We start from the raw sequence: 17,822 nt of genomic DNA, 5'->3' as shown, positions 1-17,822 counted from the left end.
GCACAGATTACATAGAAAATCAAAATAAAATTGCAGCTATTAGAAAAGAGAAATAAATATTAAAAATACTGAAAAGACTCAACAGGTCAGGCAACATCTGTGAGGGACGGCAAATAGTTCGGTGAAGCCAAATACATTAACATGGTAGTTAGGTTCACGTTATGAATAAAGTGGCAGCCAACTTGAAGCTCAGGGTCACTTCTGAGGACTGCATGATTGCATTCATGGTTTGGTGTCATGCACAGGCTGATCTTCACTGCTTGGGTGCTTGCCCTTTGGGTAAATAGGACACATCAGTGCAAATTATGCAACAGTGTGGCCGTTTGCAGGTTGGACATGCAACACTTTCCATTATTTGGAATTCACTGAGATTATTTTTGTCATTACCTGTCACACACTGAACTTAAAGATGCTTTCTGCCGTGATGAATGTTTTCTGTCATACCAGTTCCCATAATATTTAATTTGTTTTGTTATCATAGGCTGTCTATATGATGCCAACAGATGGGGATGATTCATCCAAGAGTGTTCCTTTAGCATTGCAAAGGGTGTTCTATGAGTTGCAACACAGTGATAAACCTGTTGGAACCAAGAAACTGACAAAGTCTTTTGGGTAAGTGAAAACTTGTACTTCCATGAGGGAAAAATGTTTTCATAATTAGCTTAGTTTAGAGATACAGCGTGGAAACGGGCCCTTCGGGCTACCGAGTCCGCACCGACCAGCCATCCCGCACATTAACACTATCCTACACACACTAGGGAGAATTTTACATTGATACAAAGCCAATTAACCAACAAAGCTGTACGTCTTTTGGAGTGTGGGAGGAAACCGAGGATCTTGGAGAAAACCCTCGCGGTCACGGGAAGAAAGTACAAACTCTGTACGAACAGCACCTGTAAGGCAGCAACTCTACCGCTGCGCCACTGTGCCGACTTCCATTTTCTTAAAGGTTCTCATTGCATTATTGTTTATTCTGTGCTGCATGTCATTTTACTCTTCAACTGTTATGATATTCTGAGTGTACTCCCAGTCCTCGAACAAATAGCATCATAACATTTTCTGATAGAATCGAATAGAATACCCTTTATTGTCATTCAAACAGCTAGGTTTGAACTAAATTGCATTTCCTACAGTCTTAACATTACAAAAAAAAAGACCCACACTTAACACAATTTACATAAACATCCATCAAAGTGAATCTCCAACACATCACTGTGATAGAAGGCAAAAGTCTTATCTCTTCCCTTTGTTCTTCTCCCGCGGTCCAGCAGTCCAACTGCAGCGTCGAGGCGACTGGGGCTCCCGATGTTAAACCCCCGGCGTGCGATGGTAAGTCCCGCGGCCGTTAAGCCGCGCCGGGCGATGTCAGGCCCCGCTCCAAGTCATTTAACCCCGCGATTCCGGCGGGAGAGGTTGCCGTTGCGTGAGCTTCGAAAAGCGGTCTCCCACCGGGGACCTGTGAGCTCCCGATGTTACCATCCACCAGGCCTGCGGCCGGAGCCTCCGAAGCTCCGAAGTCGGGTCGCAGCCGCGCGCCACCACAGTCCACAGGCTCCGCGACTGGAGCCCTCAGGTTGGATCCGGCTCCACGATGTTAGGCCCAACGACACCGGAGACCCGACAGGGAAAAAGTCTGGTCCCCATACAGGGAAGAGAATAAACTGTCCGTCCCCCCCCCACATTTACACAGCTAAGAAAATAATAAAAACTAGAGTCAAAACATACATTTAACGAGACAAAAATTAAAAAAAGACAACGGACTGCAGTTGAGCAGCTGCCGTTAGGCGCAGCCACACCACACAGAGAACATTCTGATAGGTTCTAGGTGGTGTATTGGTTATGTAATTGTAATACAATAACAAGTAGTTTAAAATGCAGCTTAGCGTGTTTTGTGACTTTTCCAAGATGATTAAGAGTGAATAATATGGTGACTATTGTGATGTGACTATTTGCAAGTGGAAGGTGCTCCTATTCTCAAAAATATTGCCCATTTTATGCTATGTTCTAAAACATCGTACTGAGGTTTCCCAGCTTGAATAGGCCTTTTGGAAAATTTGTGCACATTAATGAAATTATAGTTCTCCTTAGAAAATTGTATTATTACTGCTCAAATGTGGTGATGTTCTAAATAAATGAATTTTCTCCTAGCTGGGAAACACTAGACAGTTTTATGCAACATGACGTCCAGGAACTCTGCAGGGTGGTAAGTTATTTCACTGTATAAATTCATTATTTGCATTTGGTGCATGCAGATGTATTAATCATTTAATTCTATTGTTCAATAACAACTTTCCAAGAATTGAGTCTTAAAATTTAAATGCAAGGTATTTTTGTATGTTTAATTTTAAACTTGGCCTCAATTGTGGAATGGAAGAAAGATATATGCAGCAATAAATACTTGCACCTCCCCTGCTGGTCCAATGTGTAGGAAGGAGCAGCAGATGCTGGTTTACACCAAAGATAGACGCAAAATGCTGGAATAACTGTCTGAAGAAGGGTCTCGACCTGAAACATCATCCATTCCTACTCTCCAGAGGTGCTACATGTCCTGCTGAGTTACTCCAGAATTTTGTGTCCATCTACTGCTAGTCCAATGTTGACCTCAATACTGCTTTCCTGCATTCTCTCCATGCCCTTGATTCCCTGGTAGTTCAAATGTCTGTCTCCACCATGAATATATTCACTGACTCCACAGCTGAGATAATGATTTTAAGAGTCACCGCCCTCTGACGAAATGTCTGCTCCTCCATCTTAAACAAGTGACCGCTTATGGACCTGTCCACTTAGGCGACTGCAGGAGACGATACGGTCGCCGCATGTTCGTGGGTGGTTGCCGGGGAGTCGCCTTCGTGGTCGTGAGTAGTTCCCGGAATTCTGGGAACTAGTTACGTACTCATTATGGTCGCTGTGAATTTTTCAACATGTTGAAAAATTAGCGGCGACTGGAATAAAGCCGCCATGGAGTGTAACGAGAATTCTCGAGCCGTAGGTGGGTCGACAGGAGGTCCTAATGGGTTGCCAGGAGGTCGGAGGTCCTCGTAGCTTGGAGCCGGTGCTGAACGGTGAATTTCATTGGCTCATTGGGGAAAAAAAGGTAAGTAAGGATAACCGACCGGTAATGTTAAATGCCCGCCGAGCTACACAGCCGTGTATCTCTGGCTTCTTAAATGTTGTCCCCACTCCTTCTCCCTCCCTCTTTTAAAGGACTTGCCGTACACTGTGCTTTAGCTGTCTTTATACAGTGCCAGTCTTCCTGTTCATCGCGGTGTGTGTCTGTATCACCTTGGCTTTGCACTGTGAATTTTTGAGACTGGGCAAGAGGGGGGAGAGCTGTCTAAAAATTTCACACGGGCTGGTGAAGGATGCGATGTGTTTGTGTGTGTGTGTGTTCCACTCTGATAGTCGCCGTTCCAATTTCCGGTTTTTCAGGCGACTGCCAGCAACTTGACAGTCGCCGGCAGTGTGCTGAAAAATCGCCTAAGTGGGACAGGCCCATTATTCCGAAACTGGCTTCTATTTCTAAGTAACTATTATAAAAACATTTTGGTATCCCGAATATGAATCCTTCTAAGAATCTTTTATGTTTTTAACGATAACTCCGGGGTACGGACCCAACCTGCTCAATTGTCACATGTCAGCCCGTTGTCTTAGGAATTAAACCTGTGAAACCGAACTGCATTGCTTCCATTGCAAATGCGTCTTTCCTTAAATATGAAGGCTAAAAAGTTTCACAGAACTTCAGGTGTGCCCTGTGATGTTGTTATCAAAAGTTCCCTTTTTAAAAAAATGTTGGTGGAATACTTGGTGATTATAGGCTATCATTACATTAGACTTGCTAATTCTGTATCTGCGTGCCAAGTTAAATCTTTTGTATTTCCTGGTCTGTTGATGCTTTTTATATTGCAATTTTTGCTGTTTTCACGCCTATTAGTTTTATAACTTTTATCCATTACAAAAAAAGTTTTGGGCTTTAAAAGTTTTAAAACTCCTAACTTGGAGCTTGTAACTTTGTAATAATTCTGCAAGTATGTATAAAGAAACTGGCAATCAAGGTTAACATTTAGGATGTTCAAATTACATCTTGGATATGTGATAGCAGCAACTACAACATGAATTACTCCTATCTTATATTGAGTGTTGGTGCAGACTATTACCTCTGTAAGGTTTATATATCTCTCTATTGGAAGCGGGTATGAAATATTCTACTAGGGAGCAGCAGGATCTCGGCAAATAATAAAAACTTGAATAATGAAACAACAAATTTTATACACAAGCTGTCCATGATCAGCACATGTCTGGGTTGCTTTCTAGTAACTGCTGTTGGAAAATGCAGGATACTGTAACATTAATTATAGCTTGAGCAGCTTTTGTTTTCAAAACCCTGCTGACTTGGATATATGAAATAGGCAGTAAAGTTCTGTATCCCAGATTCAATTTTAATTGTCATTGACAGTGTACAGTACAGAGACAACGAAATGCATTATGACGAACAATAAGCAAAATATCCTTAATCATTCCAAGTTGAACTCTTTCATTGCTGTTATAAACAGTCACTCAATAGACAATAGGTCCATGATTTGGCCCTTCAAGCCAGCACTGCCGTTCAATGTGATCATGGCTGATCATCCCCAATCAGTACCCTTTTCCTGCCTTCTCCCCATATCTCCTGCCTCTGCTATCTTCAAGAGCCCTATCTAGCTCTCTCATGAAAGTATCCAGCGAACCGGCCTCCTCCGCCCTCTGAGGCAGAGAATTCCACAGACTAACAACTCTCTGTGGAAAAAGTGTTTCCTCATCTCCGTTCTAAGTGGCTTACCCCTTATTCTTAAACTGTGGCCCCTGGTTCTGGACTCCCCCAACATCGGAACGTGTTTCCTGCCTCTAGCGTGTGCAAACCCTTAATCTTATATGTTTAAATAAGATCCCCTCTCAACCATCTAAATTCCAGAGAATACAAGCCCAGCCGAACCATTCTCTCAGCATATGACAGTCCCGCCATCCCGGGAATTAACCTTGTGAACCTACGCTGCACTCCCTCAATAACAAGAATGTCCTTCCTCAAATTTGGAGACCAAAACTGCACACAATACTCCAGGTGTTGTCTCACTAGGGGCATGTACAACTGCAGAAGGATCTCTTTGCTCCTATACTCGACTCGTTATGAAGGCCAACATGCCATTTGCTTTCTACACTGCCTGCTGTACCTGCATGCTTGCTTTAATTGACTGATGAACAAGGACCCCCAGATCCCATTGTACTTCCCCTTTTCCCAACTTGACTGCATATAGATAATCTTCCTTCCTGTTTTTGCTACCAAAGTGGATAACTTCAATAGACAATAGATGCAGGAGTAGGTCATTCGGCCCTTTGAGCCCACACCGCCATTCAGTGTGATCATGGCTGATCATCCCCAATCAGTACCCCGTTCCTGCCATCTCCCCATACCCCCTGACTCCGTTATCCTTAAGAGCCCAGTATAGCTCTCCCTTGAAAGCATCCAGAGAACCGGCCTCCACCGCCCTCTCCATCTCGCATTTAGAAACATAGAAAATAGGTGCAGGAGTAGGCCATTCGGCCCTTCGAGGCTGCACAACCATTCAATATGATCATGGCTGATCATTCAACTCAATTTCCTGTACCTGCCTTCTCTCCATACCCCCTGATCTCTTTAGCCACAAGGGCCACATCTAACTCCCTCTTAAATATAACCAATGAACTGGCCTCAACTACCTTAATCTTAAAACCTTAAAAACCTTAATCTTAAAAAGTGAGATAACATTAGCTACCCTGTCTGAAGAAGGGTTTCGGCCCGAAACGTTGCCTATTTCCTTCGCTCCATAGATGCTGCTGCACCCGCTGAGTTTCTCCAGCTTTTTTGTGTAACCTGGCCTCAACTACCTTCTGTGGCAGAGAATTTCAGAGATTCACCACTCTCTGTGTGAAAAATGTTTTTCTCATCTCGGTCCTAAAAGATTTTCCCCTTATCCTTAAACTGTGATCCCTTGTTCTGGACTTTCCCAACATTGGGAAATATATTCCTGTATCTAGCCTGTCCAACCGCTTAAATTCACATTATTCACATTATCCACATTTATCCACATTAAACTTCATCTGCCATGCGTCTGCCCGCTCACCCAACCTGTCCAAGCCACCCTGCATTCTCATAGCATCCTTCTCACAGTTCACACTGCTACCCAGCTTTGTGTCATCTGCAAATTTGCTAATGTTACTTGTAATCCCTTCATCTAAATCATCAATATATATTGTAAATAGCTGCTGTCCCAGCACCAAATCTTGCGGTACCCCACTAGTCACTGCCTGCCATTCTGAAAGGGATCCGTTAATCCCTACTCTTTGTTTCCTGTCTGCCAACCAATTTTCTATCCATGTCAGCACTCTACCCCCAGTACCATGTGCCCTAATTTTGCCCACTAATCTCATATGTGGGACCTTATCAAATGCTTTCTGAAAGTCCAGTTACACTCCATCCACTGACTCTCCCGTGTACATTTGCCTAGTTGCATCCTCAAAAAAATTCTTGAAGATTAGCCAAGCATGTTTTCCCCTTCGTAAATCGATGCTGACTTGGACCGATCCTGTTACTGCTATCCAAATGTGCTGCTATTTCATCTTTTATGATTGACTCCAGCATCTTCCCCATCACCGGTGTCAGACAAACTGGTCTATAATTCCCTGTTTTCTCTCTTAAAAAGTGAGATAACATTAGCTACCCTCCAATCCACAGGAATTGATCCTAAATCTATAGAACATTGGAAATTTATTGCCAATGCATCCACAATTTCTAGAGCCCCTTCCTTAAGTACTCTGGGATGCAGACCATCAGGCCCTGGGGATTTATCAGCCTTCAGTCCCATCAGTCTACCCAACACCATTTCCTGCCTAATGCGGATTTCCTTCAGTTCCTCCATCATCCCAGATCCTCTGGCCACTAGTACGTCAGGAAGATTGTTTGTGTCCTCCTTAGTGAAGACAGATCGAAAGTACCTGTTCAACTCACCTGCCATTTTCTTGTTCCCTCTAATAAATTCACCCTTTTTAGTCTTCAAAGGTCCAACTTTGGTCTTAACTATTTTTTCCTCTTCACATACCTAAAAAAGCTTTTACTATCCCCCTTTATATTTTTGGCTAGCTTACCTTCGTACCTCATATTTTCTCTCCGTATTGCTTTTTTAGTTGTTTTCTGTTGCTCTTTAAATGTCACCAAATCCTCTGGCTTCCTGCTCATCTTTGCTATGTTGTACTTTTATTTTAAAACTGTCCCTGACTTCCCTTGTCAGCCACGGTCACCCCTTACTCCCCTTGGAATTTTTCTTCCTCCTTGGAAGGAACTGATCCTACACCTTCTGTGTTGTTCCCAGAAATACCTGCCATTGTTGTTCCACTATTATCCATGCTAGAGTATCTTTCCAGTCAACTTTGGCCAGGTCCTCCCTCATGGCTCCATAGTCCCCCTTGTTCAACTGCAATGTAACACCTATGATTTACCCTTCTCCCTCTCAAATTGTAGATCAGAACTTATATTATGGTCACTACCTCCTAATAGCTCCTTAACCTCAAGTTCCCTTATCAAATCTGGTTCATTACACAACATTAAATCCAGAATTGCCTTCTCACTGGTAGGCTCCAGTACAAGCTGCTCTAAGACTCCATCATCGAGGCACTCCACAAACTCCCTTTCTTGGGGTCCTGTACCGACTTGATTTTCCCAGTCTGCCTGCATATTGAAATCTCCCATAACAATCGTAGCATTACCTTTACGACGTGCCAATTTTAGCTCTTGATTCAACTTGCATCGTATATCCTGTGAAATGACACCATAAATCATTGGATACTTCCACAAATTATTAATCATTATAACTAAAGAATCAAAGGGACATGGCTGGTGGCCCGACATACAGGCAGTGGAGATCTGCGAAATTTGTCCTGGGTAATGCATTTTTAGTTTGTGAAAGAACTTCTGACTGCAAAAAAAATAAAAAAATCTGATAGAATCTTCAATTGTTTTTCAGCTACTTGATAATGTGGAGAATAAAATGAAAAGTACCTGCGTAGAGGGAACTATTCCAAAATTATTCAGAGGGAAAATGGTGGTAAGTAGTGTTAAATTACTCTAGTAGAGCAGATGATTTGTTATTTATTTTCACATTTCTGAGCATCTTTATTTCAATTTTTCAAGTCATATATTCAATGCAAGCACGTGGAGTATCGATCTGAGAGAATAGAAGATTACTATGATATTCAACTCAGTATAAAGGGAAAGAAAAACAGTGAGTACAGCTTTGATTTGTATATTTAAACGTTTATTTTAGTACAACAAATTAATAGCCCCTTGCTTTTGTTTCACAGTATTTGAATCTTTCAAAGATTATGTGGCAGTGGAACTGCTGGATGGGGATAACAAATATGATGCTGGCGAACATGGTTTACAGGTATGTTTCTAGCCCTGTACACTAAGGAAACATGAGTCATTTAATTGAACATAGCAATGGCTTATCTTTTTTTATATGGTTTGCTCACACAAATTATTTTAGACGCTTTCAGTTGCGTTAAAAACTTTAAAACTATTCAGCGCATACATTTTGACAGGTATTTCCAGTTTTCAGTCTGATCTTGCATTAAAATTGTGACATTCAATTGCAGAAGTTTGCTTTTCCAATTTTCATTCGAAATAAAACAAGAACCGAATTTTAAACATGGTGCGACTATGACCTTATCTGTACTAATCAAGGCAAATTCATAAATGTGTTTGGTCCCTGTTTCCAGTAACCTCTGACTGCAGTTTTGCTGTTGTAAATCTTTTCCAGTAGTTAGTTTAAATAACTGCACCTACTTTGCATGATCATCCAAAACTTGCAATAGGTTATTTTTCCGGTTTGTAAAATTGTTAAAACGTCAGTTCTCGGCTACATCTGGTGAAATTGTCACTTGGGTCCAACCTATGTCCAGTAAAGCCTTCCTGTTGTGCACCTGAGACCTCACTCTGGTCCTGTGGCGAAGGACATTTTGATCTTGTGTGTGTGTGTGTGTATGTGTATATGTTAATATCAATCTACTCTCCACAGGATGCAGAAAAAGGTGTGAAGTTTCTTACCTTTCCACCAGTGTTGCATCTTCAGCTTATGCGTTTCATGTATGACCCACAGACTGATCAAAATATCAAGATAAATGACAGGTAAGCTAACTTTTTGGCAAGCTTATCTTAGCATTGGAAATTTAAATTGAACAGGTAGTCTTTTAACAAGGGTTCAAACATGAATTCTAGTTCTTAATTGACATTTTGTACATCTTTCTGGCAACACGATGGTTTAGTTTATGGTCACGTGTACTGAGGTACAGTGGCGTGCTTTTTTAAATTTTGATCTGTTCTTAATATTTTGTTGCTGGGTAGTGCCGTATTATTTATGATGAAAAATTATGTATTAACGTAGAAACATAGAAATTAGGTGCAGGAGTAGGCCATTCGGCCCTTCGGCCCTTCAATATGATCATGGCTGATCATCCATCTCAGTATCCCATACCTGCCTTCTCTCCATACCCCCTGATCCCCTTAGCCACAAGGGCTACATCTAACTCCCTCTTAAATATAGCCAATGAACTGGCCTCAACTACCCTCTGTGGCAGAGAGTTCCAGAGATTCACCTCTCTGTGTGAATTGATTTTGATACTTGCATAGAAAATTGTTTCAAACTCACAATTAGTTTTTGGCTTCTTAAATGCATGTTCATATTGCTGCCTACAGTTTCCAAGTTTAGTTTGCAAATTAACTCCTTTGGAGGATCTCTACTGTAACCCAATGACAAAATAGGTGGATTTTCTCTCCAATGTCCAAACTTGTCGTCATGAAGATTGCATATCAGGGCCTTGTAGAACCACAAATGCTGTGTGATAGGTGTGGGACAATAACCCCTGTTGCTTCCATCTTTTCACATAAGAAAAGTCAGGCACGTCAGTCTGAGGTCACAAAAGAATCTGCACAGAAATGAATAAAGTAGAATAACAATGATCCTGGGGAATTGTACATTAGTTAAATTGATCAACAATGGTAAAATTCATCAAATGCTGAGTTATTGCAAGTTGTTGCCGAAATAATAAAAATTAAGTCTGCTTGCATCGCAGGGCTGTGAAAAGCAGTGTCTATTTCTGAATAGCAACAAAGTCCAATGAAGACCCATTTATTTATTCACAGTTCAATTTTAGACTACAAAGCAGTGGGTTATTTTTAAGTGACAACAAATGGGCCGTATTTGATCTGGAGGTAAAGTTAAAAATCCATTTTAGGGATCTGGAGAGGCCAGTGTCCATTGCCCATGTCTAATTTATGTTGAGACTGTGCTGGTACAATGCCTTTAGAACAGTCCTTTAGCTGTCCTGGTGAAGATTCCCATAGTGCTATTGTATAGACCCAATTAAACTGAAGAACTGGCAAGATAATTTGGTGACATATTTGGGAATAGGAGTAAACCAGAGCTCCCAAAAGAAGCACGTACAAACTCCACACAGATATCACAGGTCAGGATTGAACCAGACTTTGCTGAGCTCTAAAAATGAGCAGTTTTCATTCATCAACGATTTTTTCATTTTGTAGATTTGAATTTCCTGAGCACTTGCCCCTGGATGAATTCCTTCAGAAACGTGACTCCAAGGATTGTGCTAATTACATATTACATGCAGTGCTGGTGCACAGTGGAGATAATCATGGTGGACATTATGTAGTCTACCTCAACCCTAAGGGAGATGGTAAAGTGAGTATATAAACAAGTGCAGCAGCTTGCATGATCCAAACACCAATGTAATCATTAACAAGTTTTCATTGGTATTTTAAAGAACCAATTTTATTTATCACGATTGACTGCAGTTTGATAACTAATCTGAAACTACTTTAGTTTCTCAATTACTGTGGACACTTTTTTTCCTACATTGCTGGGTGGGACAATGATTGATCGGTGTAATAGATTTGCTACAGCAGCTTAAAATTAAGTTTGTTTCCTTGGGGATGAATTTTAAAGTTAAAAACAAAGCATCTCAGTAAACAGAACAGTGTAGCGCATGAACGCTCCCTTTGGCCCTCAATGTTCATGCTAAACATGCCAAGTTAAATCAATCCTTTCGCTGCACTTCCGTGTGCCTCCACCACCACCGCGGCAATACGTTCCAGCCCCCTGCCACTTTATGTTTTTTTTTTTTAAACTCGCCCTGCACATCTCCATAAAACATTCCCCCTCTCACCTTATAGCTGTGCCCTCCAGTGTTTGATTTTCCCACCCTGGGGAAAAAGGTTCTGACTGACCGCCCTATCTATGCCTTAATTATATACTTATATACAGTGCCCTCCATAATGTTTGGGACAAAGACCCATTATTTATTTCTTTGTCTCTGTGCTCTAAAATTTAATCTTAGATTCACTCTCTTGCACTGAACATACAAAAATAGGTGGAGGGGCAGGTAGACTAGAGAAAGCAGTGACTGCAGAAGGACATGAGCACATGAGCCTTGAATGCAGTCAAAGTACAAATGAATCCCGGCTTCATTTTCATGGTGGTAAGGAAAGAGGCAAAAGAGAGAGCACTACATCTCCAATTGCAACATAAGTTTCTCTGAGAAGGGGAGTGGACATTAATGGAATGAGTCGGAGCATTCTGAAGAGAAAGGACCATTTGAAATGCTGAAAAGCCGAGGGATGATGCTTGCGGCTGCGTATCATTTAAGTTATTGGAAATTGGATGATCGTGTGTTGACAAGGAAGCCTTGCACTCGTTTCAGGCAGGGAGGGAGAGAGAGAAGAGTAGTAAAAGATTAACAAGTCTTTCCCGTTTTTCTTCAGATCGCGCTAGCTCTGATGATGCGTCATCCACCTAAAACATTAACTGTGTTCACTGTAGTTCCTGCCAGGTCTGTTGAGATTTCCGGCTATTTATTTGAAGCTTCCAGAATCTGGAGTACATTGCTTCCCTGTACAGTGTTTGAGTTCCAAAACACAATCTTTCTCTTTACGTTGTTTTCACTTTAGGCTTGCATTCTTCTCCAGGGAAATGTCATAAATTTGAAATGGATCTGTTTCTCTCCACAAATGCTAACTGACCAGCAGAATATTTTCATTTTGTTTTTATTTCTGGATTTCAACAGTTACATTAGAGCATTTCAGTTTAACTATAAGGAATAATTAGCTTTGTTAAGCTTTTCATGAAGGCTATAACAGGTCGAGTGCTAAAATGCAGTATTTAATTGTCTTTCAAGTGGTGTAAATTCGATGACGATGTTGTATCAAGGTGTACAAAAGAAGAAGCAATTGATCACAACTACGGGGGTCATGACGATGATTTATCTGTCCGACACTGCACCAATGCCTACATGTTGGTGTACATCAGGGAATCAAAACTAAGTAAGCAAAATCAACTGCTCTAGAATGTGTTTGTGGACCTGCCTATTTAGTATATCTTTAATGGTACACGTTTGCCACAGGATTTTAGCCATCTATTCCCAGATGCATACATAAAGTTCTTGACTATGTGCAGTGAATTGACCTGATTTTAAAAAATAATTGCACAATCTACAGTGGTATTGTAGAGTTTCGGACAGTCCACTTATTAGCAGTCCACAAACTCTATGGACTGCTAATGATCATATGGAATAACTGCCCAATTGACAAATAAAATGACCATCATTGGTTTATTTATTTAGAGACTCAACGCAGGTATAACTAATTCATGTTACTATTTGCATTAGTAACAAATCACTTCCAATGTTGATATTTACATGCAATTTGATATTAAGTTGCCACTGAAATTACTTCAATTCACTTGCTTGCAAAAATTAGCAAAATTAACAAATACATTTGAAGGTAGCTGCTGGCTGTAAAGCACTTTCAAAGGACAATGGTTTTTAATCATTTGTATTTTAAATAGTTAGCCCAATTTAGTCTTTGGTAGGTTTTGGATAATGTATGTGAACACAGATGTTCAAAATTGTGTTCAAAGGTGAGGTTTTGCTAGCAGTCACAGACCACAACATTCCGCAGCAACTGGTCGAGCGTCTTCAAGAGGAGAAGAGAGTGGAGGCTCAGAAGAGAAAGGAAAGGCAAGAGGCACACCTCTACATGCAAGTGCAGGTACTATTGCAGTCATCGATCCACTCACAGATCCTAACAAACACTCTATTTAAAGTGCAAGGAATTTGTCTCCGAACGTAAAGTAACTAACCATTAAACCTAAAAGTTGAATGGATGCAAAGTGGATTAAATGTCAGCTAGATTATTTGTTGCTGTTTTTGTTGTGCTTCAAAAAATTATTTCAACATTTTGGCATTAGATACATTTTTCAGACAAATAATGTGGTTTTATTTTTAAAGTAATTGTTCATTCCGTGCCTGCTCGGACAAGTTTCCTGTGAAGGCTGCTCAACCCCTCTAGTTGTGAGAAAACTAGAGGTGTGAAACTGTCCACTGTCTCCAGTGACCATTGTACTCACCAGTTGTGTTTAAAACCACCTATGCCACAGTTTCATGCTTTTTATTAAGATTTCTTGCGACTGAAGGTTGGGATGCTCAGCCTTTCAGTAATTTACCAGATGAGCTTTGAAACCACTATTTCTAAATTAACTTTTCCAGATTTATTTTATCCAGATTTCCATGAGCTAAAAATTAGCAGGCTTATTTGCTTTTGCTTGTTCTTGGCTTGTGCCTGCTCTGATGCCTGCTTGTAATCTGTCCTCCTTATCTGTGCATAACAGACAAACATGACATGAAACGGGGCTTAATTTTTGTTTCCTGCCCAGCATCTTTTAAACAATCCTGCATCCAATTTCATTTCATTAAAAACATGTTTCAAATTTAAAGAAAGGACGTAGCTGAGAAAATGTAAATGTGTCTATATCCAAAATAACAAATTCCTGTGTTTGATTTCAGATAGTAACAGAAGACCAGTTCTGTGGCCATCAGGGTAATGATATGTACGATGAAGAAAAAGTGAAATACACAGTGTTCAAAGTCCTCAAAAACTCCACACTTGCAGAATTCGTTCAGAATTTGTCACAAACAATGGTGAATATTTTAATAAGAAATGTGTTTGATACTACTAATTTAAATCAGAATTATTTTTATGAAATAATGAACGTTGAATTTTCCCAGTTTTGCTAGCCCTTGCTGTCTCCTCCCCTTCCTTAACCCTCGAGCTGTCTCCTCCCATCCCCCGCCCTCGGGCTCCTCCTCCCCTTTTTCCTTCCTTCTCTCCCCCCCCCCCCCCCCCCCCCCCCCCCCCCACCCCCCATCAGTCTGAAGAAGGGTTTTGGCCCGAAACGTCGCCTATTTCCTTCGCTCCATAGATGCTGCTGCACCCGCTGAGTTTCTCCAGCATTTTTGTGTACCTTTTATTTTTATGAATATTGATTACTTTGTTTAATTGTCTAATTCTTATCAAAACGCTTATGCTTTGTAAACTATTGATCAAGACTTTCATCCAGTGACTAACTTTTTATGATTTAGGGATATCCGCAGGAACAGATAAGGTTATGGCCAATGCAGGCCCGGAGTAATGGAACGAAGAGACCAGCAATGTTGGACTATGAAGCAGATAGCAACAAAACCGTAAGTGTATGTTTTCAACAGCCATTATGGTATATCCATGCACCCAGGCAGACCTCGTTGATTTCATCAAATTCATTTCGATATTGTCTCTCCTTTCTGTGTCTCCATCGCAAGTGACAGACTATCGACTGACCTGCTCCAAAACTACTGACTTCCACGTTACCTGGACTATACTTCCTCCAACTCTGCCTCTGGCACAGACGCTATCCTCTACTCCCAATTTATGTGCCTGCGCTGCAATTGCCTCAAAATTGAGACTTTCCATTCTAGGACATCTGAGATGACCTCTTTCTTCAGTAAATGTGGTTCTCCCCCCCCACGCTCCTCCCCCACTCATAGATGGTAACCTTACCCGCACCTATATTCTGTAGTTCTGCTCTCGGTTCCCCTGGTCAGAACAAGGAAAGACCACATCTGGTCCTTGCCTTTCACCCAGCAGCCTCCTTATGCAACCCTTTCTTCTCCAATGTTTGCACCACCTTCAGTGTGATTTAACCACCAGTCTCATCGTCCCAACTTCACCCCATTCCACATTCTGCATTGACCACTCCCTCTGCAACTCTTCTCTTCCCACCTAAACTAACCCATCTCTGGGTATTTTCCTGTGCAACTGTAGAAAATGTAAAAACTGTCCCTATGCATCCTCCAATATCATCTACTGCTTATGGTGTTCCTGATGTGGCCGCCATACTCACCTTTCTGGCCTGGAGGAACACCACCTCATATTCCGCTTGGGTAGCTTGAAACCTAAAGGGGCAGTCCCACTGCGGTGACCTATTCTGCGAGTTTAGAAGAGATTGCCCTTGACTCAAACTTGCAGCATGGTCGACATGGAGGTCCTATGAGGTCACTGGAACTCTCCTTCATGCTCGAGGGAAGTTCCCGCATACTCGCGGCCTCAGTTTGGTCGAGGAAATTTTTTCAGCATGTTGAAAAATTTTCCACAAGTAAAAATTGGGCTGCATGGTTCTTTTGAACTCGTAGTGCAGTGGAGTGGGGTCACTATGTAGTTACAGGCCGTTGAGGGCAGCTGTAGGCAATCTCCTTTGCTGACCAGGCATTTTAATTGGCTCATTGGAGTTTTCAGGACCAAGGAAAACCGACTGGTAATGTAAAATGCCCGATAACTTTATTATAAATCTGGCTTCTTAAAAGTGTCTCCACTCCTTTTTTTCCCCCCCCTTCCCCCCCCCCCCCCCCGCACTCTCTAAAGGACTTACCGTACACTGTGCAGCCGTCTTTTACCTTCTTGTTCATCACAGTGTGTGAATTTCAGACCGTGCTCCCCCGCTTTCCCTGGCCCCCACCTTTGTGATGTGAGTGTGCGGTCGGTCGATCAGGCTCGCGGTTTCATTGCATACGGTTGATCCAGCTCGAGGTTTTCCAGGCGAGTGCCCTCGAGCTTGAAGGTCGAAGGCACTCGCAGTAAAGTCGCGTCAGTGGGACAGGCCCTTAACAGCATGAACATTGAATTATCCCATTTTAGGAAACTAACCTACAAATAATCCCCTTTGTTAACTTATTTATGTGAGGTGTTGCATTTTGGGTAGTCAAACCATGTCACAGGTAGATAGGGTGATGAAGAAGGTTGACCTTCAGTCAGAGTATTGAGTATAGAAGTTGGGAGGTGCCATGCTGCAGTTGTACAAGACATTGGTGGGAGGTCATGCTGCAGTTGTACAAGACATTGGTGAAGCCACTTTTGGCGTATTATGTTCAGTTTTGGTCATCTTGTTATAAGAAAGATACTGTTAAACTGGAAAGGGTAGAAGATTTATGAGGATGTTGCCAGGACTTGGGGCCCTGTGCTATATGGAGAGGTTGAGCAGACTAGACTTTATTCCTTGGAGTGCAGGACAATGAGGGGTGATCTTAGAGAGGTGTATAAGATCATGAGATGAATAGCTAGGTTAAATGCAGAGTCTTTTGTGAATCCAGAGTAGGAATCAAGAGTGTTTAAGGTGAAGCAGGAAAGATTTAATAGGAACCTGGATGGTAACATTTTTACACAGAGCGATGGGTATATTGAACGAGATGCTGGAGGAGGTCATTGCGGCAGGTACTATCACATTATATATGACATGCAGATATATTTGATTTTAAACCATTTCCAGTATGGGGAAAAAATGTTTATATTAATATGTCAATGAAACGTGAATTAAATATGCAGTAACAAGCATTTTTTTCCCCTCAGATGATTGAATTGAGTGATAATGACAACCCATGGACAATATTTCTAGAGACTGTAGATCCAGAATTAGCTGCCAGCGGAGCAACGTTGCCCAAATTTGATAAAGATCGTAAGTTCACATTACTATGCCCTTATCTATTGTGATTATGGATTGCGTTTACATTTTAGTTCTGTCATGCTTGATTCAAGATGAACTCTTAGGAAATGGGAGGAAATGACACAAGTTGTAGGCTACCGGGCCCCTTAAACAATAAACAATCACAATCAACATGATCCATGCTGGCCTCTGGTCCCTTTCTGTGCCTGTAACCTTCGACTTCAAATGTTTATCTGTCTGCCATTTATTTCCTGTTATTAATATTAATTTGTGATCACTTATGAAGTATGAACGTATAGCCATATGAGTAGGGAGGAACTGCAAATCGTGGTTTAAATCAAAAATAGACCCAAAAGCTGGTAACTTGGCGGGTCGGACAGTATCTCTGGAGAAAAGGAATACAGTACCCTACATAATGTTTGGGACAAAGACCCATCATTTATTTATTTGCCCCTACTCCACAATTTGAGATTTGTAATAGAAAAAAAATACATGTGGTTAAAGTGTACATTGTCAGATTTTATTAAAGAGTATTTTTGTACATTTTGGTTTCATCATGTAGAAATTACAGCTGTGTTTATACATAGCCCCCCCGCCCACACACACACATTTTGGGGCACCATAATGTTTGGGACACATGGCTTCACAGATGTTTGTAATTTCTCAGGTGTGTTTAATTGCCTACTTAATGCAGGAATAAGAGAGCTCTTAGCACCTAGTCTTTCCTCCAGTCTTTCCATCACCTTTGGAAACTTTTATTGCTATTTCTCAACATGAGGACCAAAGTTGTGTCAATGAAAGTCAAATAAGCCATTGTGCGACTGAGAAACAAGAATAAAACTTTTAAACTGTTTGGATATCAATAAGAAGAAAGAGAGCACTGGTGAGCTTACTAATCGCAAACCGACTGGCAGGCCAAGGAAGACCTCCACAGCT

The 17,822-nt window shown here is 41.4% G+C and overlaps 1 protein-coding gene across 7 annotated transcripts in view; it reads left to right on the top strand.

Moving 5' to 3' along the window:
• The window catches only part of usp7 (ubiquitin specific peptidase 7 (herpes virus-associated)), a 95,095-nt gene that overhangs the window by 51,365 nt on the left and 25,908 nt on the right, over positions 1 to 17,822 (top strand). For all 7 annotated transcript variants that reach the window (XM_055651742.1, XM_055651737.1, XM_055651739.1 and 4 more), the window contains 12 exons: positions 482 to 612; positions 2,149 to 2,203; positions 8,031 to 8,111; positions 8,198 to 8,288; positions 8,368 to 8,450; positions 9,084 to 9,193; positions 10,607 to 10,763; positions 12,256 to 12,400; positions 12,996 to 13,126; positions 13,921 to 14,055; positions 14,497 to 14,598; positions 16,793 to 16,898. In XM_055651742.1, coding sequence (XP_055507717.1) covers positions 482 to 612; positions 2,149 to 2,203; positions 8,031 to 8,111; positions 8,198 to 8,288; positions 8,368 to 8,450; positions 9,084 to 9,193; positions 10,607 to 10,763; positions 12,256 to 12,400; positions 12,996 to 13,126; positions 13,921 to 14,055; positions 14,497 to 14,598; positions 16,793 to 16,898 — 1,327 coding nt within the window. The remainder of the gene's footprint in view (positions 1 to 481; positions 613 to 2,148; positions 2,204 to 8,030; positions 8,112 to 8,197; positions 8,289 to 8,367; positions 8,451 to 9,083; positions 9,194 to 10,606; positions 10,764 to 12,255; positions 12,401 to 12,995; positions 13,127 to 13,920; positions 14,056 to 14,496; positions 14,599 to 16,792; positions 16,899 to 17,822) is intronic.

The sequence above is a fragment of the Leucoraja erinacea genome, chromosome 20 (genome assembly GCF_028641065.1).
Source record: "Leucoraja erinacea ecotype New England chromosome 20, Leri_hhj_1, whole genome shotgun sequence".
Taxonomy (NCBI): Eukaryota; Metazoa; Chordata; class Chondrichthyes; order Rajiformes; family Rajidae; genus Leucoraja; species Leucoraja erinaceus.
Note: the sequence above shows the minus strand (reverse complement) of the source record. Positions and strands in the feature narration are given on the sequence as shown.